The sequence below is a fragment of the Odocoileus virginianus genome, chromosome 17, assembly GCF_023699985.2.
Source record: "Odocoileus virginianus isolate 20LAN1187 ecotype Illinois chromosome 17, Ovbor_1.2, whole genome shotgun sequence".
In the NCBI taxonomy this organism is placed as follows: Eukaryota; Metazoa; Chordata; class Mammalia; order Artiodactyla; family Cervidae; genus Odocoileus; species Odocoileus virginianus.
Genome location: NC_069690.1, coordinates 25681660 through 25700786, shown reverse-complemented (window position 1 = coordinate 25700786; position 19127 = coordinate 25681660). Strand labels below are relative to the sequence as shown.

General features: G+C 55.9%; 2 protein-coding genes across 2 annotated transcripts; one reads left to right on the top strand and one right to left on the bottom strand.

The window, feature by feature from the left end:
• Window positions 1–6155: 6155 nt before the first annotated feature.
• On the top strand, window positions 6156–12109 carry YBX2 (Y-box binding protein 2). Its single transcript, XM_020912998.2, has 9 exons — window positions 6156–6465; window positions 7116–7179; window positions 8589–8622; window positions 9461–9550; window positions 10119–10403; window positions 10572–10675; window positions 10940–11117; window positions 11541–11625; window positions 11724–12109. The coding sequence occupies exons 1-8, from the start codon at window positions 6189–6191 to the stop codon at window positions 11589–11591; spliced, it is 1083 nt and encodes a 360-aa protein (XP_020768657.1). The 5' UTR covers window positions 6156–6188; the 3' UTR covers window positions 11592–11625; window positions 11724–12109.
• Window positions 12110–12549: 440 nt separating this feature from the next.
• SLC2A4 (solute carrier family 2 member 4) lies at window positions 12550–18372 on the bottom strand. The gene is made up of 11 exons (XM_020912997.2): window positions 18104–18372; window positions 16716–16832; window positions 16441–16613; window positions 16226–16350; window positions 15987–16102; window positions 15729–15891; window positions 15455–15642; window positions 15166–15270; window positions 14922–15023; window positions 14221–14424; window positions 12550–13672 (listed from the first exon to the last, which is right to left on the bottom strand). Exons 1-11 carry the CDS (start codon window positions 18134–18136, stop codon window positions 13469–13471), a joined length of 1530 nt encoding a protein of 509 aa, XP_020768656.1. The 5' UTR covers window positions 18137–18372; the 3' UTR covers window positions 12550–13468.
• Between the last annotated feature and the right edge of the window lie 755 nt (window positions 18373–19127).

Genomic DNA, 19127 nt, shown 5'->3' with positions numbered 1-19127 from the left:
TAAGTTGTGTGAAGGCAGGGAGTATCTTGTTGTTCAGTCGCTCAGTCATGTCCAACTCTTTTTGAACCCATGGACTACCGCACGCCAGGCTTCCCTGTCCTTCACTATCTCCCAGGGTTTGCTCAAACTCATGTCCATCAAGTTGGTGATGCCGCCCAACCATCTCATCCTCTGTCGTCCCCTTCTCCCCCTGACCTCAATCTTTCCTAGCATCAGGGTCTTTTCCAATGAGTCAGCTCTTTGCATCAGGTGGTGAAAGTATTGGAGCTTCAGCTGCAGCATCAGTCTTTCCAAATTCACCACCATTTCCTCAGCACTTCTTTATTTTTGCCACACCTCGAGGCATGTGGGATCCTAGTTCCCTGACCAGGGGTCGAGTATGAATATGCATATTTTATTGCAAACCACTGGAACTATTTTTGGTTATTTATTGGCCAAGCTGTGCAGCTTGTGGGATCTTAGTTCCCCCACCAGGGATTGAACCCAGGCCCTCAGCAGTGAAAGCATGGAGTCCGAACCACTGAACCATCAGAACTATTTTTAGTCCCACCTGAACTATTTTTAGAAGATGCACACAGTTGCTAAGGAGCACTATGAAGATCATTCCATCCACCCTTGTCTTCCCCATCCCATGGTCAGAGGAAGGTACTCAGTAAATGTCAGTGAAGTTAATTCAAACAGGGAATACCTGAAACTTTGAGAATAGGTTTAGTATTGTGGAAGCTGAGGAAGAGGGTGGTCTGGGTGGAAGACATCTGTGTTTGGGTTGTCTGTTGGTTTCCTAGTGTTGTTGTAACAAAGTGTCACAGACTTGGTGCTGAAAACAACAGAAACGCATTCTCAAAGTTCCGTAGGACAGAACTCTGAAGTCAAGATGCAGGCAAAGGCCACACTCTCTTCCAAGTCTTGAAAAGAGATCCTTCCTGGCCTCTTTCAGCTTTTGGTAACTCCGGGGCTCCTTGGCTTGCAGCTGCCGCATTTCTGCCTCTGCTCCATCGTCACACGGTAATGTTCCTATGCGTCTGTCTTTACACGGTAATTTCCTCTTAGAAGGACACTAGTCATATTGGATTAGGGCCCAGCCCAATGACCTCATCTTAATTTGAGTTCATCTGCAAAGACCTTATTTCCAAATAAGGTCATATTCACAGGTACCAGAGGTTGGGGCTCCTACACATTTTCTAGGGAAACACAGTTCTACCCATAACAGGTCATTGCTGAAGCAGTGTGAGCGGACAAGTTCTCCAAAGGTTATAGAGCTAGGACAGGAGAACTGGGGACTCTGGCCTTTAGGAAGGGACAAATAAAATACCAAGGAGTCCACGAAGAAGTCTGAGACGGGGATGGTCTCCAATCACATCTAACACATAGACAGAAGTGAAAGAACAAAGGCAAAAAAGTACCCCTTGAACTAAGTAACTGGGCAGATGTCAGTGTCTTTCCTCATGTACACTCGCCCCGCCCCCCCAAGGGAGGAAGCAGTGCCTGGGTAATACAAACAGTCTTTTAAGAAATTTAGTTTTGAAGGCTGGAATATATAGAATGGATAAACAACAAGGTCCTACTGTAACAGCACAGGGAACTATATTCAATATTCTGTGATAAACCATGATGGAAAAGAATATGAAAAATAATGTGTATACATGTATAACTGAGTCACTTCGCTGTGCAGTAGTAATTAACACAACACTGTGATTCAGCTGTGTTGTTGCTGTTGATTAGTTGCTTCAGTCACGTCCAACTCTTTGCAACTTTATAAACTGTAGTCTACCAGGCTCCTCTGTCCATGGGATTTTCCAGGCACAGATACTGGAGTGGGTTGCCATTTCCTTCTCCAAGGGACCTTTTCAACCTAGGGATGGAACTCTTGTCTCTTGCTTGGCAGGTGGATTCTTTACCACTGAGCTACCTGGGAAGCCCCAATTCAACTATAGTTCAATTTTTAAAAATAAATTTTAAAAGTTAGTTTTAAAAAAAAATTAGTTTTGAAGGAAAAGTCTGACATATGGAAAGGACTAGAGGGAAAGTGGGGCCAAGGGATTGTTAGGGAAGGTGTAAAAGGGGAGTCCCAGCCCAGTTGAAGGAGGTTGATGGCTTAGAAGCTGGGCTCTGGAGGTGGGCTACTCTGCACTGGATTCTCAGATTGGCTTGTTCCACAACTGTCTGATTTTAGGCTGACTGCTTAACTTCACCACACCTCTGTTTCCTTATCTGGAAAATGGGCATAATTATACTAGTATCCACTTCCCAGGACTGTTGTAAGGAGTAAATGAATGAGGACATTGAACGTGCTTAACATAGCATGTGGCACATACTAAGTGCTCAATAATATTAACTCTTACTGCAATTATTTTTTTAAAAAAACAAAAACAAAAAACCAAGCAAGACAACGAGGAGGTTTCAAGAAGGAGGCAGGAAGTAATATCAGACACAGTAGCTAGGACAGGAGGTAGAGAGAGGGTAGAGAAAAGGTCAAGGATTTGGCTGAGTGCTAGCAAAACCTGGAAAAGGAGAGGGCAGAGCTAACACTAGCTAAAGAGCAAATGGGGGAAGAGAGAAGGAGCTGTAGGTATGAAACACTTGGTAGCAGCTGAGAAATAAGAGAGCAAGTGTAAGAAGAAGCAGACCTTGATTTGGGCTGCATGGAGAAAGTCAGAGGGGAAAGTTGCTGAGTGTTTGGTTCTAGAGCCAGACAGAGGCAACGGTATCTTGTAAATCATTCAAATATTTCAATTTGGTACCACAAATCTTCACATTTGCTGTGCTGAGCCTGGGCATCCAGGGGAAACTGTTCTACAAAGAATGAATGGCTACCAAGGAATGATTGTGGATAAATGGTGACATAAATCAGCATGGGAGTGGGGAAAAGAGGAACCTGGATGAGGACTTAGGTTTCAGAAGCCCAAGGTGCAGTTGGCTAGAGGATGCCTGTCTCAGAGTCTGCTAAGAAGGTGGGAAAGACTCGGGGCTGGAGACACAGGGTTTAAGAACCATCAGTAGCAGAGTCATCAAAATCAGGAGAAAGGATAAAATGTCCTACAGAAGGCAGGGAGCAGAAGACAGTCCAGGAAAGACTGAGGCTGATGGAGAACAAGGCACAGGAGGACAGGTATGAAGGCATGGAGGAAGATTAGGCTGTGGAAGCTTTGGCAGGAACACTTCTGTGGTTGGAGTTGAAAGAGAACCCCAAACCAGGTCCCGAATGTCTCAGGAAGAGGTTGTGGACCATTGCCAAAGCCATCTCAGTGGAGTGCTGGGGACAGAAACCAGGTTTGGGTTGGTGGGGTATGAAAGAAGGATGGGGAAGTAGAGACTTACAGTAAAGACTTGTTTTTCAGGAAGTTTGCTGTTAAGTTGATGGAGAGATGCAGAGAAAGAGTTGAGCAGGCAGGGGGTTTTATTTATTTATTAACAGTGAACAAGATCGGTCAGATTGCAGGTGGGCAGGAAATGACAGAAAGAGAGGGACAGAAAGAGGAGGAAACCTGGAGCCCTTGTTATCTACAGCAGTTAAAAATAATGAAATGACAGGAAAACTACATGCACAAACCCTTCAACTGAACAGGGGTAGTAATTTGCAAATCTCTGTGGCACCTGCTACTTCTTATCCAAGGGGAAGGAGAGTTTATAACTGCTGCATGTCTAAGTATTGTTTCATGCCTCGTCTGCCGAAAGTCTTTTTCCTGTAGCACCATTCCACCCTTGGTCTCCTGACATTTTCAGTTTTACTACCAACAGGGCTCACCCTTCCTGTGAGCTTCCTCTCTCTCACCCTCTAACGTTCCAGTCCACACCTGAGCTCCCTCTGTACCTTCCCCGCGTTTCTGTGGATTTTCTTCAGTTGCCTGGGTCACACTGTGAGTTACCTTGCTTGCCTCCCCCAGGCTTGGTCTCCTGCTTCTCCTATTCCCGGAGCTTGGGGTGTGCATTCTAAGTTGCTTCAGTCTTTGACACTGAAGTGGACAATAGTCCGCCAGGCTCCTCTGTCCATGGAATTCTCTAGACAAGAATACTGGGATGGGTTGACATTCTCTTCTTCAAGAGATCTTCCCAACTCAGGCATTGAACCCGCGTCTCTTACCTCTCTTGCATTTGCAGGCAGTTTCTTTACCACTACCGCCACCAGGGAAGCCAGGGAGGACACAGGTAAGTCGGTCCTTAATAGTCTAAAAGCGGGTGGTCATTTCTGTATCCTTTACATCCTGGACTTGATTTAGTTGTTTTAGCATTTTGTGTGTTTTTTGGGACCCGACGCCCTTTCAACTACGAAAGGGCTGGAGTGGTGGGGCGGGCTGGGTAGCAGTCGGAAGGACAGAGAAGCCAGGGCAGGCCGCCTCCCGAAGCGGCAGGCAGAGGGCGCGCCGGTACCGGGATTGGAAGCGGCAGCAGCTGGAAAGGGGACGCCTGCCTTGCGGGGGCGGGGTGGGGTGGTACTCCGGGACTGGGGAAACGCACGTGGGGCCGGGCAGCGCGTGGCTGCACGTGTGGTGCCCCGGGGCTTGTTGTCCCGGCTAAAAATACGCGTCCTGCTGGGATCGGGAGACTGCCCTCGGCAGACTTCTGGAGCCACAGCTTTCGGGATGGGAGATTGTGGCTTCGAAGCCTGACACCAGGGCTCCCAAGAAACCCGGGGCAAACCTCGCACCGGGCCTCGGTTTTCTCATCTGTGGAATGAAAGTGAAAACCTCTCAGTCGTGTCCGACTCTTTGTGACCCCCATGGACTATACAGTACAAGGAATTCTCCAGGCCAGAATACCGGAGTGGGTAGGGTAGCCTTTCCCTTCTCCAGGGGATCTTCCCGACCCAGGAATCGAACCGGAGTGTCCTGCATTGCAGGCGGATTCTTTACCAACTGAGCGATGAGGGAAGCCTCATCTGTGGAATGGGGACTATTTTATCTGCTCAAGAAATAGGGAGCGCCTATGTTGTGCCAGACTGTTCCAGGCGTCAGACAGGCGTCAACTACACAGTTCTTGCCATGGAGTTCACTGTCTAGAGTTTCGGAGGAGGCCGGACTAATGTAAATAAGCAATTTCTATTTCCAAAACTGCCATGAGAAAAGTAAAGGATGAAGTGATAGTGAGGAGTGATACATAAGATGGTACTTGAAGAAGTCACCTATAGAGACATAGTGTCACTATGTCACTTCGGCTTGAGTGAAGAGCCTGGCTAGTTGGATAAAAGAAAGGTGAAGGGAGCTGCCAGGGAGAGGGCAGGGAGCTGGAGAGCGAGGCCCAGCTGGAGACCAACTGTGGATCCTGAAACTGACCTTCGGTGGAAAAGGTCAGCGGTGGTTTGTGAGGCGTCTGGGCCTGCCCGGAAAGGGTTCAACAGCAAGGGGAAAACACCTTGAATTAGGGTGTTGATTGCATAGATGAACGCGTTTATCAAAACTCAGCGAAGAAGTGTGCATTTTGCTGTATGTAAATCGTACGTCAAAAAAGACCCCAAAAGTGTGAGAGTGCTCGGCTTGAGAGAGCAACCGTGACCTGGGAAAGTCTGGTTGGCCCCGCGGGCTGATCCCGCAGACCAGGGTACAGGGCATCCTCTAGGGAGACGGTCGGGCAGGCTGGGAGAAAGCAACCACACCCAGCGGTGTGCGAGCAAAGGTGGTCTCTAGAGTGGAAGTGAGCCGTGCAGCCCACAGCCAGGACCAAGGTTACGGGCTCAGGCCCCCGCCCGGGTTGTCAGGGGCAACCTTGGAGCTGCGCCCTCGCCCCGCCCTTCGCGTAGAGGCCAGGTGGCGGTTGGGGCGCGACCAGCCCGTTTGATTTCCCGCGGCCGGTGGAAAGGGGCGGAGGGGGGAGGGAAAAGCGGCCGTCGGCCAATGGGTTGGGTTGGGGCAGTCACGTGATATCCTCGGGGCGGGGCCCAGGTGTACTTACTAGGCTGCGGGCGGGGGCCGCAGCCTCCGCGCGAAGTCCGGAAGGCGGGGCTGGCGTGCGGGCCCTGGGGTTGCTTCGCTAGGATTGGCCTGTGGCCGGGAGGCGGGGCCTGCACGCGCCGCGGCTGCGGGCTACGATTGGCCTCGGTTCAGGGCCGGCTGCCGGCGTGCAGGCTAGGCTCGGGGCGCGAGGACAGAGCGGGGCGGTGGGTTCGCGAGCCAGGGGGAGGGGCCGGGGCGGTGGCGGCGGCGGCGGCGGAGGTGGTGGTGGTGGCGGCGGGGGCCGGTACTGGACCCGGCGGGATGAGCGAGGCGGAGGCGGCAGTGGTGGCGACAGCGGCCCCCGCGGCGACGGTGCCCGCGACGGCGGCAGGGGTGGTAGCGGTGGTGGTCCCGGTGCCCGCAGGGGAGCCACAGAAAGCAGGCGGCGGGGCGGGCAGCGGCGGGGTCGGAACGGCCTCGGGCCCAGCTGCTGGGACCCCCTCGGCGCCAGGCCCCCGCACCCCTGGCAATCCGGCGACGGCGGCCTCGGGAACCCCCGCGCCCCTGGCCCGGAGTCAGGCGGACAAGCCGGTGCTGGGTGAGGGGCGGGGCGCGTGCCACGGCGGCTCTAAGGGGGAGGCGGGGGGTCGACGGGCTGGGGGAGGGGCATCGTGGAGCCCGGCGGGGTCCGGAAAGCCGAAGGCCGGTATGGCTCGAGGCTCAAAAGACCAGCGGACCTTAGTGATTTTCCCTAGTGGGAAATTCTGCAGTGTCTTCCTGGGTGAGAGGGAGTGGCTGGCCGGTCCAGCTAGGGTCTGACCACGCCCCCGGGGCTGGAGACTTGATCTTGTTGATTTGGGCTCGTATTAGGTAAATATCTGAGCCCGGAAAGCAAGTGCACTAGTGACTCTTAAAATAGGAGGGCTAGAGAGACCCCAGTTATGACCTGAGGGCGGAACTTCGTGGACCAGGTAAGTACCCGCTTCTAGGTTAAGAGCCTAGATTTGTAGGATGTGAGGAACATGCCTTAGAATCGGAAGAGGTTTGAAACCCTGAGCCTCGCTCTATGGGCGGTTGCATTTGGTGGAATTGGGTAAGAATGCCTTGGAGCTACTGGGTAAAACCTGGTGCGCATGAAGTTTAGCTTAACAGATAATAGGTTGGTTAGATTTTGGAGTGTCCCAAAACTGAGTCCAACTCCATCTCTTCCCCCTATCTTACTGCCCCCACTGCATCTCTGCCTGGCAGCAATCCAAGTCCTGGGCACTGTCAAATGGTTCAACGTGCGGAATGGTTACGGATTCATCAACAGGTATCTGAGGAACCCAGGGAGGGGATGGAATGGGTGTCTTCCAAACTGATCTATGGGACTGGACACCTTCCCAGCCTCATCTCTACCCCTGCCAAGGCACATGGTTGCAATGTCCAGCTGATGCTGATTGAAAGTCTTTAACCACAGCACAGATGTGGGCATGATGAAGCCTTCTCCACATCTTCAAGGGCAGCAGAGGGTTAATGATCTAGGAAGTTGGCAAATCTGGCTCTGATCCTCGCAGCTGGTCTGTGTCACCTTCTGGTTTAGTTTGCTGCCGCCTTTGGGGCAGAATGTACCTGCAGAATGTGCCTCCGGCCGGAATCCTCACTCATTTCCTGTTTCGGGCAGCACACATAGCACTCTCATAACTCATCTCCCTTAGAGAGCTGTTAGCTCATTGAATCCTCCACCTGATGGGACTGAGTCTGGTGGGGGTTGGGGAAAGAAGGCACCAGCCCAGCCTGAGGCTGCTGCTTTCCTTCTGCAGCACCCCCGCACCCCCCAAACTGGGAGGGGCCGTAGTGTCAGATTCTGAGCCGAGTCAGGTCTCCCCCAGTGGGCCCTTCCCCAGTCCAGGCACCCTGCCCAGCCCAGCCCTCCTGGGAGGCCTCAGTTCCCTCTAAGCAGGCTGACCTTTGTGCAGATCCAAGTGCTTTAAAGCCAGAACACTTGTTCTAGGGAAGGGTCCTTCTCTAATTCTGGAAACTGAGGACTCCTGGGAGGTTCTGAGGGAAGACCTCTTCACACCCACCCCCCACTGGGGTGCTAGGGTAAACGAGGGTGATGGGCAAACTAGTGACAGAATGATCTAATATCTTCTTTCTCACCCTTGATCTCTTGGTGTGCTGAGAGGGGGCCTGACGGGGGTTCACCTCCAGGCTGAGAATAAAGTTTTGTGGGCTGTTTGGAGCCAGTTCCTGACACGTTTTCCCCTCCTCAAAGGTGTTCTGCACCTCTGCTCCTGCTCCTACTCACTCCCTCCTTGACTGCAAAAGGAAGGAGACTGAGAGGAATTCTCCACCCACGATGTGGGTTGGGGAGCAGGGGTTGTTGGCTGGGACAGTGACACCCAGCACTACCAGGTTCTAAGGTGCCCCGGGGTAGAGGGTGGAGAGCTCCACAGGTAAAGGCTGAACCAACTCCTTCAAAGTGCCTTTGCCGACCCTGCAGCCCTTTCCTCATGAAGCCCAAGTTTTTCATGGAGGTTTTAGGGATCTGCTCTTCATACCCGCTTCAGGGGGCCCTATTGGCTCTTGTCTCACTCTCTGGGCCCTGTTTAACCCCAAGCAGCAATGGAAGGTGGAGAGGATGGGGCCACAGGTCTTGGGAATGGGTAGCTAGGGAGCCCTCAGCAGAGGTGAGTGCCTTACCAAAATCATCACCTAACACCCCATCCTGTCCTGCAGGAATGACACCAAGGAGGATGTCTTTGTTCACCAGGTAAGAGCTGGGATGGCTTTCTGAGGGGAGGAACCCACCTTCCCTGATGGTCTTTGCTACTATCCTCTTAGCACAAGTCCTGGCTCTCCAGCTTTCACCTCCCACCAGGAAGTAGTTCTCTATCCATCCCACAGGTGCTGTGTTAACTGCATTGGCCTCACTTGTGTTGGGTTGTCTCTGTAAGAAACGTGCCTGTTGCCCTCTGGGCACGGCACGGCTCACTCCCTACTGGGACCTGTGAACATCCCAGGAGCCAATCACAGGCAGTGTCCGAGGGAAAGGACACAAGCTAGCGCTACTTGGGCACAGTGGTTCTCAAAGTGTGGTCCCCGCACCAGCAGCATCTCCTGACATCTGGATTCTCAGGCCCACCCCAGACCTAGCCAATCAGTCAGGCTTGGGGGCGGGGCCAGCTGCCTGTTTTAACTAGCTCTCCAGGTGATGGTGATGCACGCACAGTTTGAGAACCACTGCTTTGGTGGAAAGCATGCTCAGTGGGACTGAGGTAAGAAACACAGTACGTGTTACCCACTTTGCAACTTAAGACTGTTGGCCTTTTGTTTGGCTTTTGAGTTCATGTTTCTTGCTTCCCTTCTGGAAATCCATGAGGGGTCAGGGGAGGAGGGAGTGAGTCCTGGGGACCGTGGTAACTACACAGTTGTTCAGAGGCCCCTAGTTTGTGGCTTTTCCCCTGCTGAACTTTGCCTTCTCCTTGCTTCACCCTCCAGCCCCAGCTCACAAGTAAAATTTTGAAAAGAATGGAAGTGGGTGGTGGGCCCCACAGGGGTGTGAGAGATCCTGGCCATTCTCACCTTTCTCCTGGCCTTTCCTTAACCAGACAGCTATTAAGAGAAACAACCCCAGGAAGTTTCTGCGCAGCGTTGGGGATGGGGAGACCGTGGAGTTCGATGTCGTGGAAGGAGAGAAGGTTCGGGGGCTGTGGTTGGAGAGCCCGCCAAACCAGGGGAGGGTGGCCTGGAGGTCGCCTCCAGGCTCTGCCCGGGCAGCACAGGCCATGGGGCTGGGACCGTGTTCTCGAGCAGAACTTGTCCTTAAGGCTCTGGCTGCTTCAAGGGGTGTCCGAAAGAAGATGTCCCTGTCACAGTCAGGGCACTCTCTGCAGTTCAACAGGCCCATGTCTGTTCTCCATGGGGCACCTGTGCCCATGTTCTCCTCTCAGAATCAGCCCTCCAGGAGATGCTCCCCTGCTGCCAGCCCTCTTTCTCCATCCCCACCACACCTCCAGGCTAAGCCTCATGAGGGTCCAGTGACAGTTATTTCAAAAGGACCAGTTGCAGATGCGGCCCCTTCCAGAAGGGTCCCAACACCACTGGCCCCTGCTCCTCTGGGGAGGGTGGAAAGAACCAGAAGTTAGAGGAGCTGGAGAGGGGGCAGTTATCTGGAGGATGCAAGACAGTGATTCAAGCCAGACTGGGAGGGTTGTGCATCTGTCGTGGGAGCTGGTTCTCACCAGTTCCTCCCCACCTCCTCCCCAGGGCGCAGAAGCTGCTAACGTAACTGGGCCTGGGGGGGTGCCAGTGAAGGGCAGCCGCTATGCCCCCAATCGACGCAGGTTCCGCCGATTCATCCCCCGGCCCCGCCCAGCTGCCCCGCCACCCATGGTGGCAGAGGCTCCATCGGGCGGAACAGAGCCAGGCAGCGAAGGGGAGCGTGCTGAAGACTCCGGGCAGCGGCCCAGACGACGGCGCCCACCACCCTTCTTCTACCGACGGCGCTTCGTGCGAGGCCCTCGGCCCCCCAACCAGCAGCAGCCCATAGAGGTGAGGGGGACTGGGAACATGGGAACCAGCTGCCCACATCCTGGAAAAGGAGCAGAGTTAATGAGGCTGGAGCCCCGAGGAAGCGGGGTGGAAGGTGGGCTGGGAAGGGCTGTGGACACCGAAGCAGCTGGTGCCACCCGGCTCCCCCCGGCCTTTGCGTGTCCCCAGGGCACAGACGGGGTAGAACCCAAAGAGACAGCCCCGTTAGAGGGAGACCAGCAGCAGGGGGATGAGCGGATACCCCCACCCAGATTCCGACCCAGGTACCGAAGGTAAGACTCCCTTTCTTGGGCCCTGGCTTCCCTTTCACCAGCCAGTGTGGGGACCTGAGGATGGGAAGGGGAGGGGCCTGAAGCCAGAGGTCAGGAGGGCTGGGCCACTGAGCCATTACTGCCCAGGTGCCCAGAGTTAGCAGGCACCCCTGGGATGGGACAGGAAGGCAGGCTAGTCTGCCCCGGCTGGGGGCGGTCCTAGGAGGGAGGGACATGGTCTGCACTGGGCTCCTGTCCCTTCAGGGTCCTCGCTTCTCGCCCCAGGCCTTTCCGCCCCAGGCCACCCCAGCAGCCCACCACAGAAGGTGGGGATGGCGAGACCAAGCCCAGCCAAGGCCCCACTGACGGCTCCCGACCTGAGCCCCAGCGCCCACGAAACCGTCCCTACTTCCAGCGGAGACGGCAGCAGCCCCCGGGACCCAGGCAGTCCACAGCCCCAGAGGTGAGGACCTGGGACTGTCCGTGTCAGGGGCCAGAGAAGGAAAGATAAGCCTGGAGCCAACTTCCCCCTGTCCCTTCTTCCCCCACCCCTGACTTCCTTTCCCTTTCCTTCCCACTCTTTGTCCCCCCTTCTCCTGCCCCCACTCACCCTGGCTTCAAGGCAGCCTGACACCCAAGAGCCAGGACTGCCAGGTCCACCCCTGGCAGCCACCCGCCAACCCACCCACCAGGAAAGCCCAGCAGAGGCATTGGAGCCCACGTCACACCCTGCACACTCCCTCTCAGCTCTGCTGGAGCCCCAGCACCAGCCTGTGGATGGGAATTGAGGGAGGAATGGGAACAGAAAAGGTGCAAGAGGTTGAAGTTGAAACTGGGGGCCCTGAAGAACAAGAGGGTCTCAGCCAACCACCCTTGTTCTCTCTAGACCTCAGCCCCCATCAACAGTGGGGACCCCCCAACCACCATACTGGAGTGATTCCAACTCAAAGGACACCCAGAGCCACCATCTGGTGAGTGGCAGGCCCAGGGCTGGGTACCAAGAGGTGGAGGTGGGGCTGAGTGGTGACAAGTTGCTGGTGTGATTTTTTTCCATCTCTCCTCCTCTCAGGTATCTGCCAGTTTTTCCAACTGACCTGTATCCTACCCAGCACCTCCCTCCCCTCTTTCCCATAATTCATGACATCAAAACACCGGCCTTTCCCCCCATTCCTTGAGACTCAGGAGGGCCAAAGCAACAGCCTTTTGCTTTTTTTTTTCCTCTCTCCCTTACCAAGGGTTGAAGGAAGGGATCCATCCTTATTGTTCAGAGGCATCAACTCCCTCCCCTAAATCAGGCTGAGAAGGAACCAGCCAGCTCTTCCCTCCTCCTGGTTGTTTTTCTTTCCCACCGCAGTTTATTTTTTGTTTCCCTGCTCCCCCTACCTCTGAAGCCATTTTATGAACTGTCATGTGCCACCTGAGCCTCCAGTAAAAACAAAAACGGGCTTTCCTGTTGTCTTGGTCTCTGCCTCTTTTCTGTTCGGAGCCTTGTTGGTAATGCACTGTTGAGGGTGGCAGGAGAGAGAGGGGTTGGTGGGCAGGGCCTGCTCTCGGATCCTTGTTCCCACGGTTCTAGCTTTGCAGCTTTGCAGAAGTGCCTTCATCCCTGGGACACTGACTTTTCCCATCTGTGAAATGGGACTATTGCCTCCCTGGTCGAATGAGTGATTCCTGAACTGCCAAGAGCAGGGTCTGGCATCTGCAGCGTCAACTTACTGAGGCTTTACTACTGTTAACAAAGGCAATGATTCCAGCTCTTGAGTGGAGGCATGAGTGACAGCGTCCAGTCCAGAGGATTCTGTGGCCTGGAACTGAGGCAGGCTGGAGAAGAGGCGGGGGTGGGGAGGCTGTGGTCCGGGTCTCAGCCAGTCTTGGAGTGCCTCCACACGACAGGATGCGCATCTCATACAGTAACTTTATATACGGATCTCTATATATACATTTAGTACAACAGACCTTCAGTTTCTTCTCCCTGCCCCTGCTTTTTCAAACATATACAAAAATATCTGAAGGCTCCTCCCAGCCCAGTGTTCACAGGCAGCCTTTCAAATCCCTCTTGCCCTTAGTTGGTCAAAAGCCTGTGGGATAATACCCTCCCAGGATGGGAGAGGAGGGAAGAGCTGGGGCCCCCACCTGGCAGCCTTGGGAGCAGCAGGGGTGGAGCCCAGAACCCTGAGTCTAGAGGGGAGCCCACTGTCCCTTCCTCTCGCCATGGATGGACATGTGTTCCCTCTCGCCCTGGAAGGCTGAGCAAGAGGACTGAGCCTGCCATGTGACAAGTGAGATCTTGGGAAGGGGGGTGTGTCCTTTGCCCTGGAGGGGACAGACAGACCCCCTCCCCTTTCACCCAGAGTCTGTGGCAAGAATTCTGAGGAAGTGCCAGAGAGGGAGGAGTCCAAGGTGGCAGGAACTGGATCTCTCTTCTCTGTCCTGCTCTCGGCTTTGGTTCACCCCCACCAGAAAGTCAGTCCTAGAGTCTCTCCTCCCTGTAAACCCCCTTCACTAGCCAGGGCACAAGTATTCTGGAGCTGAGGCGGGGTGGGGATGGCTACTGAAGAAGGAGGGGATGGAGGGGAGACTGACCCACCCCACAGCCACTGCCTAACCACAACACAAATAATCGAAGAGGTCACACGAGGGGAATGAGGGGGTGCTCAGACCATCCTTCCCTCCAGCTTCCCAATCCCACCAGGCTGCAGGGGTTTTCTCCGCCCTGGAAGTAATGGGGGAGAGAGGGTTAAAGTGCTGCAGAGGAAAGGAGGGGGGTCTCTGGGCAAGTGGAGAGAACTGGCTCTCCCACCCCTGTGTGGCCCCTCAGTCATTCTCATCTGGCCCTAAGTACTCCAGTTCTGTGCTGGGTTTCACTTCCTGCTCCAGAAGAGAAGGTGTCCGCCGGAAGACGGCTGAGATCTGGTCAAACGTCCTGCCACGGGTTTCAGGCACTTTTAAGAAGGTGAAGATGAAGAAGCCAAGCAGGAGGACCGCGAATAGAAGAAAGACGTAGGGACCCATAGCATCCTGGGACAAGTGGAGAAAGAGGTGTTGACAGAGGGGAGGGAACGGGTGGCTTTGGGCAAGCCAGGACTAAAGGACTGGCTTGGGGCCAAAGGTCCTCACAGGGAACTGGGACACTGCACGAAGCAGGTTGCTCCTTGGTGGGCAATGGAAATTACCAGGAGAATTTAGTGAAAAGAGAATTCTCTGAACCCCATCTCTCCTGGTTTTTCCCTCTCTTACCATCCTGAGTTACTGCACTCAGTGGATTCCTGGCCATTTGCACTATTAATACGAAGTTTGTAATTTTATTCCTAAGTAAGTTATGCCACTAGTTGGCTTTGAAGACAGCTCTGTTATTTTCCATCTAGCTCAGTTCCCTTCTTTGCTTTGATTCTGGTGGAGCAGGTGGTCTTCAGGACCCACGTGGCCCACTAAAGTGATCCCCCGACCAGCAGTCTATGGGCGAGGCAGGGTAGGGGGGATGCTGAGTGGAAAGCATCTGGGCTAGTGAAGCGTTACCCTCCTCTAGCTGACGGTGTGGGAGATGGGGGCGGGGGCAGGGGACCTACCGCCACATACTGGAAACCCATGCCGATGATGAAGTTGCACGTCCAGTTGGAGAACCCAGCCACTGCCATGGCCGCTGGGCGGGGTCCCTGGCTGAAGAGCTCGGCCACGATGAACCAGGGGATGGGGCCAGGGCCAATCTCAAAGAAGGCCACGAAGCCAAAGATGGCCACTATGGAGACATAGCTCATGGCTGGAACCCGCTCCTGGGGGCCGGGCAGGGAGGGTGGAGAACTCAGGTCAGGTCTTTCAGGATCTTCCTTTGCCCTCCACCCAGGAAACTGGCGTCGACCCCTACCAGCCATTCACAGGCAGGGGACCTGCCACCTACGTTGCAACAAGCCTTCAAGCATTTGACATTCAGCTGGCTGCCCTGTGCTGATTCAGGGCAGAGGGAACATATGGTCTCTCAGCTCTTAAGTCAATTCCCCCATGATTCTAGAGCTGGGTTCTTAGGAATTACTGTCCCTGAGGTTTGACAGGGGCTTTCCCCACTGGCTGCCAGGCTAATGCTACAGTGTCCTTCTAGAGCAGGAGGAAGTGCATGCAGCCTGGGTCCCTCGGGGGCATGGTCTTGGCACACGGCCTGGGCCCAGCGTCAAAGGCGTGTATGTTGAGGAATGACCCTGGCTGTCCACAGAGCCCCTTGGGGCAGTTTCCTGGGGTTTGGAGGCTGGTCCCCCTCCCTCTCCTCAGGCCTCACCAGCAGAAGCAGAGCCACAGTCATCAAGATGGCGCAGCCACACATGCCTGCCAGGCCCAGGAGATGGAGGGTCCGGCGCCCAGCCCGTTCCACCAAGAACACCTGCAGAGAGAGTCAGGACTTGCCAGGGGCCTTCAGGGCTTGGGTCGTGGGAGGGGTTGGGTGGGTGGGGTCAACCAAAGGTTGGACCTTTGGGAAACCCAGGTATGTAATGGTGGGGACCCTTCCAGAGGCCAGCAGTTACCGAGACCAAGGTGAAGACTGTGTTGACCACGCCGGCTCCAATGGTGGCATAGGCTGGTTTCTCTACACCCGCTGACTCAAAGATGCTGGTTGAATAATAGAAAACCTAGAGGTGGGCCAGAAGAAAAGGTGATGACAAGGATGCTCTTTCCTCCCTTGAAGCCACACCAAGCTGGACTAACCCTGAATTTTAACAAAGCGGGGGCTTGCTCCCTTCATTCCTCTGGGGCTGTACCCTAACCCTGCCCCTCCTGGAGATGGCTGCATCCACACTGCACTGATGCCCGTACCGCATTGATGCCTGACAGCTGCTGGCTCAGCTGCAGCACAATGGCGATGACGAGGGGCTGCCGGTGGGTGTGGCTGCCCAGAAGCTGGAGCAAGGACAAGGGCCGCTCAAGCTCCAACTTCCGCTTCTCCTCCTTCAGCTCAGCCAACACCTCAGACACGTCGGCCCAGCCCGTCAGGCGTTTCAGACCTGGAGGTGAGGGGGGTCAGGCCTGAGAGGGCAGGCAGAGGGCCTGGGAGAGGCACAAGTGCCTGCAGGATGGTGCGGGAGCTCACTCTTTCTGGCGGGCCCCTCCAGGTTCCGGATGATGTAGAGGTAGCGGGGGCTTTCTGGGCAGAGGGGCAGCAAGACCATCTGCAGGAGGGCAGGCAGCACAGTGATGCCCAGGAGGAGTGGCCATAAGGTGGCCGTGCCCAGAATGGACTCCAAGCCTAGCACCTGTGGAAGAAAGCAGGGAAGAAGGACAGGATGTTCAGCCTGTACCCAGAGCCCCAACCCCCTGCCCAGCCTCCCAGGAGGCCAGGCCCAGTCACCTGGGCGATTAGGATGCCAGTGACGATGGCCAGTTGATTGAGGGTCCCCAGGGCGCCCCGCAGGTGAGTAGGGGCGATCTCCCCCACATACATGGGCACCAGCCCCGACGTCAGCCCTGAGCAGAGGGAAGAAGAGAGCTTCTCAGGGCAGCTGCCCACCCACCCCCATCACCATCCCCAAGGCCAGGGTTAGTGAAGGAGAGCAAGGCCCTGGGCAGGGCCACAGTGCCCGTGGGTACCTGAGTAGGCGCCAATGAAGAACCGCCCAAGAATGAGCATCTCGTAGGAGGCAGCTGCCTTGGCCAGGCCCATGAGGGTGCCCCCCAGCACTGCCAGGGCATTGTTGAACAGCATGGCCCTCTTCCTGACAGACAAAGAGTGGGGCTGTGAGAGTCCAGGAACCCGTGTTCTGGCTCCCTTCCTGTCCCTCCACCCTCACTCTCCAGCCCCATACCTTCCCAGCCACTGAGAGATGATGCCAATCAGGAAGGATGAGATCATGCCACCCACAGAGAAGATGGCCACGGAGAGAGCCCAGAGGGTGGTGAGGGTGCCTGGTGGGATGGAGCCGGGTCCCTCAGGCCCCTGCCTCCCCAGCCAGGTCTCATTGTAGCTCTGTTCAATCACCTGGGGGCACAGCAAAGGAGTGATTAGCTGCTAGACTCTTCCCTCTCTGCTCACCCCCCTACCTTGTCTGGGCACCCCACTCTGCCAACTGTAGCCCCTCACCTTCTGGGGGGCATTGATGACCCCAATGTTGTAGCCAAACTGCAGGGATCCAAGAACAGCGGAGAATACGGCAAGGACCAAGGTCCCAGTGACTCGCTGCCGAGGGGGCTCCCCATCCTGGGCAGGCAGAAGCAGAGAGGAGGCATGTCACATGGAACTGTGGCATCTTTCCTTCCTTCAGAGGCCCAGGCCCAGTAGGAGCCTAAAGACGCTGGGTTTCATCCAACATGTGGGATGAGGGAAAGTGGACCATATTAGGAATCAATCGAAGATCTCAGTGTAAACAAGAACAGGAAGAACCCAAGAGTACCAGGGCATGGAGGAGAAACAGATGTTTGAGTCCAGCAAGCAGAGAAACGTTTGAGAACCCGGGTCTCACAATTCCTCTCTGACCTTGGGACAGGCTTGGCATTAAGAGACCCCCGTTCAGATTTGTGTGACCTTAGGTAAGTCACTTCCTCACTTTGAACTGAAGAGATAGGGGTGATGTTGCTTGTTAAGTGAAAGTGTGAAAATCAAAACTGAATGTTGAGTATCACCAACAGTGCTACTTTTATAAAGTAACAAGTGTGTTAGCCTCATCAGTCTCTATCCTCTTCTCTTCCATCTACGGGTTCTATCCGCGGGCTCCTGGAAGCCCCCAATAGGCTCAAGAAGGACAATTCCAAAAAGGACATCGCGGTCATTCCTCCTGGCTTATGGCCTTCTCTGTCTCCGCCCCGGCCTCCCTTCCCCCTCCAAGCTGCGACAAAGGGCAGGGGGCCATGCTGGCTTTTGCCTGAGCGAGCTTTGCGCAGGGGATGGGGGCGGGAAGGTGGTGTGAGGGGCGGTAGCCTTGGTGGCTGACCGCTGGCGGCACAGACTGTCTCCAAAAGGAAACCTGAGCTGGGGGAGGGAGGGCTGACACTCCCCTCTACCCCTCCACCAACTGTAGGGCCGAGGGAAAGTTCAGTGTCCTGGAGGACTGCCAAGAGTGGGGGTGGGGGTGGACCTACGGAGCACCTCCGGTCTTCGAAAAACTGCGGGCGGGCGAGCCGGGACAGACGGACAGCTCCTGGAGGGCAAGACTCGCCTGAATCTGCTTTCTTGAGGGCAGGAAGCCCTCGATCCCGGCGCAAAGCGCCGCGAACTAGAGAAGAGGGCGAACCCAGGATGCGCAGAATCCAGCTGTGGTTCTTGCCCACAGTGATCCCCCAGACTCATTCTGCCTCTTGGAGTGACTGGAATCTGACAGTCACGGGTTGGCCTGCTCGGGTATAAATAGCCAGTCCCCCACCCCACCCCCTGCGCCTGCGCAAGGACCGCCCCCTAGCTGACCCCAACCGCGACCCCAGCCCGAGAAAAGCGGGACCCTTGTCCCCGTCCCGCCCCCTCATGCTAAATCCTACTTCAGAGCCGATCTGTTGGAAGCCCGACGGCATCTTGTCTTAGAAACTGGAGACGCAGGAGCTGCAGTAGACAAGAGGAAGGCGACTGGGGGGTCTGCGACCCCAGCCTGGTGGGCGGAGGACGCGAGGGTGATGGGGGTCCCGGAGTGTTGTGAGGAGGGCGAGTCTGGCGCCACCCACAGCTACAAGCCCAGGAGCCAGACAGCAGCTCCCGGGCATCTGGAGAAGCTTGGCTGGGGGGAAAAGACCCGAAGAGCAGCCCCCGCAGCCCCTAGGGCCACGCCTTTCACGGCACCCATTGGCCAGGAGCCCGCACACCCCAGCAGGCCACGCCCCTCGCTGAGCCTGGGGCTGAGAGTTTGGCACCAGCTGCGGGGTTAGCCAGCGAGGCCACGCCCCTCAGCGTGCCCGGGAGACACGCCCCTCGGGTTTCCGCCAGCCTGCCGCCGGGAAGTTTTGAGAACAGGGTCCTGGGAAACCTGGAGGCCCTGTTCCCCTTCCTCTGAAGTCACCGCCCACCGGCCGAGGTTCGGGGCTAACGAAGCGACTTCCACGGGATGGGAGGGGACAGGCCAGGTACACTTGCCCAGGAGAGAACTAGGGCGGCCGGAGACTGAGCGCTAGCCGGCGCGCGGGGTGGGTGCAGAGCAATGGCCTGGAGTAACCCACAGCGGTTATTTTTAGCTCCCACGTTGGGAGACGCCAAATGTCAGGTCCCGGGTGTCCCAGCCTGTCCTGGGCGGGGGAGGACAGGGAGATGGAGCCTTAAAGGATCCGCGACAGGCTTCCCACGCGGAGATGACCCGGGGCACAGGAAATTCCGTTCCTAGCGGCTCAGGTGTCTGTCCTCGGGGGTCGTCTTTCCATGCATCCGTGCTCGGAGCACTGCCTCTCTGGCTCTTCCCCTACACCCATTCCCCACGTTTGTTCCTGGAGGTGGCCGGAGGGACAGGTGGTCACACCAACCACGTCACCAGCCCTGAGGTGCCTGAGCCGCCAAGAATGTGCTGGCCGCGTGAAAGAG

Excerpts from the sequence above, each read along its gene's own strand:
- YBX2 (XM_020912998.2), top strand. The coding sequence starts at position 6,189 with ATGAGCGAGGCGGAGGCGGCAGTGGTGGCGACAGCGGCCCCCGCGGCG. Across the intron at positions 9,551-10,118 it reads ATGTCGTGGAAGGAGAGAAG|GGCGCAGAAGCTGCTAACGT; the intron begins GTTCGGGGGCTG and ends CCTCCTCCCCAG. Across the intron at positions 11,118-11,540 it reads GGCAGTCCACAGCCCCAGAG|ACCTCAGCCCCCATCAACAG; the intron begins GTGAGGACCTGG and ends TGTTCTCTCTAG.
- SLC2A4 (XM_020912997.2), bottom strand. The coding sequence starts at position 18,136 with ATGCCGTCGGGCTTCCAACAGATCGGCTCTGAA. Across the intron at positions 15,643-15,728 it reads GGAGGGGCCCGCCAGAAAGA|GTCTGAAACGCCTGACGGGC; the intron begins GTGAGCTCCCGC and ends CCTCACCTCCAG. Across the intron at positions 15,024-15,165 it reads CAGTCTTCACCTTGGTCTCG|GTGTTCTTGGTGGAACGGGC; the intron begins GTAACTGCTGGC and ends CTCTCTCTGCAG.